The sequence below is a fragment of the Spinacia oleracea genome, chromosome 6, assembly GCF_020520425.1.
Source record: "Spinacia oleracea cultivar Varoflay chromosome 6, BTI_SOV_V1, whole genome shotgun sequence".
Lineage (NCBI taxonomy): Eukaryota > Viridiplantae > Streptophyta > Magnoliopsida > Caryophyllales > Amaranthaceae > Spinacia > Spinacia oleracea.
In genome coordinates, this window is record NC_079492.1 from 105,539,185 (window position 1) to 105,548,982 (window position 9,798).

The 9,798-nt window shown below is 35.7% G+C and overlaps 1 protein-coding gene across 1 annotated transcript; it reads right to left on the reverse strand.

Annotated features, from left to right (window-relative positions):
• Positions 1 to 5,631: 5,631 nt before the first annotated feature.
• Positions 5,632 to 8,498, reverse strand: LOC110802542 (scarecrow-like protein 30). Its single transcript, XM_022007970.2, has one exon. The coding sequence runs from the start codon at positions 8,027 to 8,029 to the stop codon at positions 5,969 to 5,971; it is 2,061 nt and encodes a 686-aa protein (XP_021863662.1). The 5' UTR covers positions 8,030 to 8,498; the 3' UTR covers positions 5,632 to 5,968.
• Between the last annotated feature and the right edge of the window lie 1,300 nt (positions 8,499 to 9,798).

A 9,798-nucleotide genomic window follows, 5' to 3' on the forward strand; every position in this document is an offset into this window, starting at 1 on the left:
TCTTGAGCGAAATGTAGGAGGCACGTGGGCAGCGGTGTTTATTTTGCATAAAGGCACGCTTTTAAGTGTGTGTATGTATTTCGACAAAAAACAGGGTCATTATTTGTATATTTATTATTCTGTGCACGCGACCCTTCCAATGAGCGTCACGCCTAAAGGGTCAAAATCTGCCGTTTTTTTTTGTAGTGATTTACAGATAATAAGTTTGACTTCAGCTTGGTTGCAGAAATCTGGAAGTGGAGCTTGAAAGAACAGCAGGCCGGAGCAATGAGTTCATCAAGAGCTTGGAGCATTGCACTATGACATACATCCAGACATCATAACACATACATGTACCAGATGGTGTGGTATAAAGACCAAAGCAACAAGCAAAAACCACATGAACAGGCAACTTTCAAGTAAACATTACAAGAGAAAAGTACCTTATTGCTAAAGGACCTAAGAGCTCACAGACCTTAATCAGGTAAAGTAATCACTCAGATTCAATTTCCAGCCAGGTTACATGGGACAAATCCAAACAAATCTTAAACATCCAGATTGCTTAAATTCAACAATAAGGAAAATAACTAACCAAAAGAATATTGCAGATTTTACAGGAGCTACTTGCTCATATATCTTTCCCAAATTCTGTCAGTAGGAGAAATTTACCTCAATGAATCCGCCGCAACTCGCGCCTACTGCCCGAGCACCTGGATACCACACACCTCGAAACTTCACAAACGTAAACACTACCACTATAACAGAAAGCCTCAAATGAATTCAAATTGCAAAGTAAAGGTCAGAGCAAGTTCTGTATCACAACATTAAGTATCTTCGTGAAGGATAATTAATCTAAAAATATGCTCCAATATCGGTTTATAAAATCCAGAAATAAGTTCAATAAGTTCCATACACTACTTTGTTGTAAATAGATTGAGTTATATACAACCAGCATGGTCAACTTTGGAACAAAACACACGAAGTCAACATTTCAGGTTATAAAGGAATTCCTAAGGCACACAGGCCAAATTGCACAAAAGCACCAGCAAGCCACGTGCAGCAGCTGCATCAAAGAATAGCAACTGATGCAGACAGTACCAGTAGCTCATATGCAGCAGCTGCACCAGGCAGTCAAGAACGTCAATGCACCAACAGCAGCAGAACAAAGCATCAAGTATAAAGAAATAGCTGCATAAGAACTGCATGACATACATTAGAACAAACAACAAGCATGTATAAAGGACTACAGTCAGCAGCTCCAGCAAGCCTGAACAGAAGGTTCCTAGCAAGCCTGTTTTGAGTAAGTTCAAATTTATATGCTTCAATTCAAGTAGAATTAAAAAAAATTATATATTATACATATGAATAATTTATTTGAAATTAATTAGGAATAAAGAGACAAATAAGAAAGATCATACATACTTGACTATAGTTGTTTTCTAACCTTGAAACACTTTTATTTAAATGACTATCCAATCCTATCCTGAATGCAGCATAGGATTAATCAGGATTCAAACCACGGGCGGGGCTTGGTTTGTTATAGTCATTGGCGTTAGACGAGTGCACATGGCAAGTATAATTCAAATGCTGAATGCAGAAGTAGATTTACTAATGCATGAACTAGGCATCTAAATTTTCTTAATAGACCTTCCATTCTGAGGGTCTCGGCCCAGGTTCGACACCTATAGAGCTGAGTTGTGATACAAGAACAACAACAACACCAGTTTATATACAACCAGTACTAAGGTTTGGGGTTTGTTGATGTCAATGTTTTCCATTCATACTATATATGATGTCAATGAGAGGCAGGTCAATAACTGTATTACTCCGTTATCATGCAAAATGCAAGACCATGCGTCAAACGTTTGTTAGAAAATAAGGGAGGGGGATATGATAAATGGGGGGAGGGAAGAAAGAGACAATTAGAAGGTGCGAGGACATTTCTTTAATTTGGGAGTAATACTAGAGTACTGTAAACAATTTCATCAGCAATATACCCATATCGCTTTATATTCTCCCCTCTTGAAAATCAACTCCTCTCTATTTCCATAATTCTCAGAGTCAGCATATGCCCAAGGGACCAACTCAACCAAAAGCTTAAGCTGATGGTTGAAGTCCCAAGATTAGTTTTATACTCTATCACGCCCCCTCACATGAAAGCCCTTTGGGTTTGAAGTGTGGATACAGCATAGGCCTCCTTATACCTAGCGCGAAATATTCCACTTTGAAAAGAGGGGTGGATGAGATTCGAACCTGTGACCTTTGCGTCACGTTGGCTCTGATACCATGTCAAGTGACCAACTCAACCAAAAGTTTAAGCTGATGGTTGAAACCCCAAGATTAGTTTTATACTCTATCACCAAGATCTTTTGAAATAAAAAGGCAATATGTACTGAGTATTAATTATTACAAAATCATGTAAAATCAATAAATCATAGTACCTTCAACTTTGTCCACTGGCACTTCTTTAGCGGGTTTCTAATTTCCAAATAAGAGTAGGGCTCCACTAGATATACAGCTTGATGTATCTGGACATTTCACTCATTAGACAGGAAGTAGCCCAGGAAGCTTGTTTAACGATTTCATTATTAAAGATTTAAAGTGGTTGAATTATTTGCAATTAGTAGTTTTAATTATTATGTCCTTCAACTTTGCTCATAGGATGTAGCACTAACTTTTTTGAACATGGAATCTTTACTTTTTAGTTGTACGTCTTAGATTTGTAATTAAAATACTCCATTTTAAATACTACGTAGTACTAGCTCCGTCTCTTTTTGTTATTTACGTTTTTCTTTTTGAAGGTTTCAAATGTTCTTTACATTTCCTTTTATATTATCAAATAAATGCTTTCATATTCTATCAAAAATTGAGTCTAGTGATTATTTTAACCAATTAAATTCATTGGGTTATTTAATTTTTCACACTTTTACATTGGAACATTAAATTTTTCTCATTTTCCCAATATCAGAATTTTGATAAATGTGAAAAGATTATAAATAAACGTGATTTGCATTGTTTAAATAAAAAAATAGAGGAATCTCAATGCAGATTAATTAGTTGTTAAAACGCGTGCAAAACACCAAACGTAAGAACAAAAAGAGATGGATGGAGTACCAGTTTTTGGGTCCGGACGATGTCACGGGTTACTACATTAACAAATTCATATTTACCTATATATTTTTTTGGCTATGATAACATGAAACATGTAATAGCTTAGTGGTAAAAGCTTTGTTGGTTAAAACTCAAGGTTAGGGGTCCAAACCTTGCGTAAATTATATTTGGCTTTTTTTTTTTAATGTTTATGAATATTACATGGACCGAACGACGCATAAGCAGAGCGCCACATGTCATCGTATGCTTTCTTATGGACGCCTTTTAATATTATTATTATAGATGGCTATTTTAAATACTTCAATAACATGTCATTGATGTTAATGTTTATTATGTTTTCAATTACCAAGCTAGTTTGTAGTTTGGTCTTATGGTAAAGAATGCATCTTCTAAGAGTTTGAGACGGCAAACTATTTCCCTATATCAATTTCAAATTACTCGTGCCTACATGAGAAAATACTAAAACTGCTTGATTTCAAATGTGTTTCCCTAAGTGAAAATATACTCGGTATAACCGTATATATATGATGAAATAAAGTGTTCATATGTAAATAGCTAGAACCATAACCAAAACATTGCAATTAAAAGAAAACGAAGGTAGTAGTGAATCAGAAATACTCCATAATAGGGGTAATTAGAGTAGGACAAAATCGAATCCAGCAGGTTGAATATACACTTTTGGTCATTTTGATTTGTTTGATGTATTTGGGAAAAGTAAAACATGATGATTTGGTCATTTCTTGCTCTCTAAGTTGCGGATAGAATTGTCTAGTGTCATTGTGTCAACGAATGTACTCCGTACGTAGCGGACTAGCGGAGAGCAGGGAAGCGGCAGGCTGAATGGTATTACTCCGTCCATTTCAAAATTATTGTCCTATTTTCTAAATCGGTTGTCTCAAATTTATAGTTCTATTTCTTGTTTACTAAGGTCTCCACTTTCTCATGTACTATGTTAATTAAAAATGTATTGAAAACCGCACCCATGTACTATATTCTAATTTCCTACTCCCTCGGTCCCATAATATAGTGCCTGTTTGACCAAAATCACGGTTATTAAGTTAAAGGATAACATTGATAATAAAACAATAATTATTTGTACTTTCAAGATAAAGTACATGTTAGTTGGCTTTTATGCAGAGAGAAATTAGAGATTAAAGTAATAAATAGGGCTAAATACGACAAAAATCAAGCACATGAGTTGAATAAAAGTCAAAAAATGTATTTTCAAAGTAAAAATTCTGATTTTTTTAGGGCAATATTGAAATTACAATTAGGCATGAGGGTATTATGATAAAAATTAATGATTTAAAATAGAAATAGACACATTATTTAGGGACACTATTTTAAAGAAACAGACGTTATATTATGGAACGGAAGGTGTATTTTTGTTAAGCTCGTGCATTATCAAGATATCCCCTCGTAAATATAGATATGCATATCAAGATAACCTTTGACCAATGACCTTGTCGCCACGACCCCACCCCCACCTCCAAAAGGGATAACTTTGACCAGCCAAAGATGGCAACTCAATTTCCCAATTCAACATCTGGGCATGTTAGCAGACCAATCAGGAGACAGATATGAAACCACCTCAGCAATTTCAACTATACTTCTCTTTTCAAAAGGCAAACTTGAACTATGATTCTATTTTTCCGTTCACATTCACGTTTACGGAATAGTCCCTCCGTTTTGAAAGTCTCTCCGGTTTGAAACAATAAAGATATTTTATTCATTGTACAAAAATCAAAATAAATGATTAAAAAATAGAGAAAATATGAAAAAAAATAAAAGTAGTAAAAATAAAATAAAAAAATTAGGTTGACTGGAGTAATTTAAGAAAAGAAAAATAAAAATAACGGAGTATAAACTACAATATAAAATAGATTGAGTGGTATGTTGTAATTAAAGTGGAAAAAGGAAGGGTGTGAATTCATTAAATATGGTGGATTATCTATCCAAGCATAGAATAAAGTAGATTGTTCTTTTAATTTGAAACACCTACTTATGAAAACGTCCCCATTATTTTCGAAAGGGAAGGAGGACTTTGTATTTCTTGGCTACGAAGTAGAATAAAATATATAGGGAAGGAGAATATAGTACATGGAGAGGTTTTCAATGCTTTTTTTTTTTTGCAAACTCCAAATGAGGATAATATAGGAAATATTTTATGTTTAAATAAGGAATAAGACTATAATTATGAGACGTCTAATTTAGAATACATTACTATAATTTTGGGACGGGAAAAGTGTTCCGTAAATTACAAATGTGCGAGAGTGGAGAACATCATTCACATTTGTACGTGTCACGTGTGCACGTCCATACAATGGGGTTCACCTGTGAATCTGTGATGCAACATCTTCAGGTGTTATAGTGCATGTGTGGCTGTATGATTTTCTATTGAACGTTAACTTGCCTGGAGATCGATTAGAAATTTCAACTGGAAACTCGAAAAAGATAGCATAATAGATTACTTAATACTTATTGATTCTGAACCAAAATTATGTGTTCTGTAACATAATTGACTCAAAAGAAGCTTCAGTATGAAAAATGTGTACCAGTACACATTTTGCCATCATAAATCATTTAACAAGAAGCAAAACAAAGCTTCACTGTAAATTTTCTGGAAAACAACATACAAGAAATCCTCCCTAGCTTTAATAATACATAGCTTTAAGTCATCTACAATACTATCCTAGAATAAGATTACACGAGATATCTCATAACTTAGCTTCCAACTAGATCTGGAAGTAAGGAGATCTACATCAGTGACTGAGCATGTATAGACAGATCGTGACACCTTGCTCTTACTGATTTATTCGAGTCAAATGGTGAGCACTTGCTTGAAACCTACCATTGTTGTATGTTTTGAGGATAGTTATCAGGAGGGTTTCCAAAAGGAAAGGGCACAAAAGATTCTTCCTTTCCAACCTTGAAGCATACAATGCCTATCTTCATCCACAAGAAAATCCTCATGGTAATTTGCCTTAACCATGGCCTTTGTTTTACTCATAAACTCCCTGTCTAATGGTAGCTGCCTTAATCCTGCCCTTGATGCACGCACCTGCCACTGCTTGTATGTTTCAGGCCTTTGTACTCTCTCCACGCCCTCGCATGCTACAACATTAATCACTTCTTTCCCACACAACTCACTCTCCATCAGCAGTCTTTCATGTGACTGACGAGGTAAAGTTGCATCAAACACCTCAAATGCAGAAGAATAGTGAAAGAGTGCCTCCTTAAAACGGTTGATAAAGAATGGAGCAGTGAATGTACCATTCACTATTCCATGGATGAAAATCTCTGGATTCAAATTTTTTATCAACCTTAACAAAGCATCCTTGGGACTTTTTGGTTCAACTGTCTCATCCAACAGTGTTCCAGACCTGAACATACAGTTAACGATCACCATTTCATCACTCTCAATCTTCAGGTCTTCCAGCTGTATATTTTCCCACTTCTCAGCTATGCCTGCATACTTGAAGGGAACACCAAATCTCTCACAGTAACCTGCTAACCGGCGCCCTGTAGCATTAACCCTTTCAGCTGGTCGAAATCCCTGTTGAGGAAAGTCTATTCCTGTGATACGAAGCTCAGGTGGACCATTTGGTCTTTTTGAGAGAGCTTGTATGAGGCAGGGCCACTGTAAACCCAAGAATACCCCAAAATCAATGATATGGATTTTGGTTGCTTTCTCAGCCAACTTGAAAATGGTATTGTTAGCAAGAAAAAATGACATCCTTTTGAAAGGAATGGCTGAAACATAAAGTTTGTAGGCTTTTAAGAAATCGGATGATGAGATTTTCATATCAGAGATATTGGTAGAGACTGTCGAACCAGTGCCAGCTAAACGCGCCTCTAGACCATTAGCAACATGATGGGCAAGCCTTTGAGTGCTATCACCATATGGAGAGGAATACTGTCTAATTTGCTTAAGCAGCTCATTAGCCGTCCTAAGATCAAAGCTTGAAACTGCTTGAGCACATTGAATCAGAAGATTCCTTAAATCAACTTCATCTACCTTGATGTTCTGCTTCTTCCCACGAGCTCCTTTATTTCCATGACCACTTATCTTCGACAATTTCTCACTTGACTTATCCGCTAAACATTCTTTTGGACTAAAAGAGGCATCCTCATTGTTTTCACTACAAAGCAACACATCATCATACTGCTCCATCTCAGCATAATCTTCACTACTAGCTGCTTGAAGTTTGTTACTCCTTCCTCCTTGATCAACATCATCCCTCTGACGACTTTTCTTCCTCCTTGGGACCCTAACCGGCTTCTCCTCTTTCTTGGGAGCAGTCGGTAAGGGCTTATTTGAGATATCACTAACAGCATCATTCACTACCCCATCCTCCCCATCCTCAGAGCCTAAGCCAGAGGATTGGGGATTCAATTCCAAGAAGGAATGAACAAATTCATCCACATTAACTGGGTCTATTTGAAGTTGGTTGTGATCCAAATTGGACTCAAAAGGGCTAAAACTCTCATCTGGGGATTTCATGTTTCGATTTGGAAGTGAAGGTGGGTGTTGGTATGGGTAAGGGTATGACTCCCCAAGAACATCATACAATGATTTCTCAGTGGCTTGGAGAGCCCTGTACTCTTGTGCAGAGGCAGGATTCTCATCCAAATTTTCTTCCGAAAGAATATCACTGATGAACTTGAGACAATCATCAGGAAAATCAGGTACTTCTAAACAACTATTGTTGCTCTCATTTTGATCTAGTGAAAGTGTATCCAAATTGATCAAATCAGGTGCTTCTAAACTGATTTTGCTCTCATTTTCTTCAAAATGAAGGGTTTCATAATCAACAAATTCAGGGGTCTGAAAGAAATCTCCAAAAGCTGGGTTCTTTAGATAGTTTGAAAACATTTCTGTATTGAATTTGAAGACAGAACTGTTCAGGAAATCAGAATCAACAAGTACAGAATTCATGATTGGTTTTTGTGGTTTCTCACACAAGCAAAAGATCAAACAGGTGGTGGGTATTACAAAAGACACCCTAAATCCACCAACAAAATTGCTAAATTCAATCAAAAAACAAGAAATTAAGGGATAAATGAACACAAATCAAAGATAGCAGCAAGCTTTGATTGAAATTTGGAAATGAGAGATAAAAGTACCTTAAAGGTTTTGAGGAAATTAATGAATGAACTTGAGATAGTAATTAACTAATTATGGTCCAAGTATCACCCTTATAAAAAGAGATCGAAATTGGAACTGTTGTGTGATTGTAAGAAGCTTCATGGAAGGAACTTCCAAGATAAATAAAAAGGGCAATTATTAATTCCTCTCAATAACTAAATTAAAAAAAGGAAAAAAGTTTGTTAAAGATGGTCAATGTGATGGAGATAGCATTAGTAGAATGTTTAGTGAATCAAGACAATAAATGTAGGACTTTTCTTTCTTGCTCCCCAAGGTTTTTTTGAGTAATTAAGTCATTTGCACGTGAAGACAAAAGTCCAAAGAAATAGTCCTTGGAGGATTAAAAGAGGTTGACATGCAAATGATGAGGTTTTGTGAATCTATACTGGGTATACCATTAAAATGGTATACTAACGGTAAAATAGTAATTTTAGTTGGCATATTAAGGGTTAAATGGTAAATTCATGTAACAAATTGAGTCTGTCTCACGAAAAAAAAAATTTTATTTTTGGCTTGTGAGTACCAAACTATGTTGTTTGGAATCAAATAAAAATGAATCCACGTTACCAAATTATGTCGATTGGCATCACATGAGAAAATACAACTACTTTTCTTGTACCAAACTATGAGATTTGGTACCAAATAAAAATGCAGAATATTAGTATACCATTTCAATGGTATACCTAGTATAGATTAAGACTTCCTCTGCAAATGAGACGCAAATTAGGGAACACAAGATTCAAACTCATCCTTACTCGGCTGTCAAAAACTGATCCAACTCAAGAACCCATCCTGAATCAATCCAGACTTGTAATTGGCATGAGCTTGAAATGTTGTTAAAATAGAAAATTTGTAACTCGACCATATCCGAGCAGATAAAAACGATAATCGATTTTGACCCGATACTCTAAGACCCGAACCTGAACCTGTCATCCGATCGGAAGATGACCGATAACAGAACTGCTCCGATCGGAAAATTATCCACACTCGATTTGACACGCGACCTGACAATGATCTGAACCCAATTCTAACCGACACAACATATTATTGACCCGACCTATGGCGACCCATTATCCGATTCAGCCCAACTTGTCATTGACCAAGCTAAATAGTAACTCCAAATCTCAATTTGACCCGATCCTTCTTTTAACCAACTCGAAACAATTGAAACTTGAACGGAGTATATATGTATTGTCTTTACTCGAAATCCATATTAACTTTATACTTCATCCGATCCATAAATATCGCACCATGGTTGATTTTTACTCCCCTAACACATTACTTTGACTCTTAATATCTCAAATCGTGTTTAAGTACAAATTATAAAAAATTGATATTTAGAAAATATATATCGATACGAATCTAACATTACCCCACGTGACTATAATTTTCTTATGTATCAATCACAAAAAATGACAAAAGTCGTAGTGAAAATGGTGCGATATTTCCAAAACAGATGAAGTATATGTATTGATTTGACAAGAACACACGATGAGTCGATGACCAGATCGATTTGAATGAAACTCAATTTGAAATAAATTTAACATTAATTTTTTACA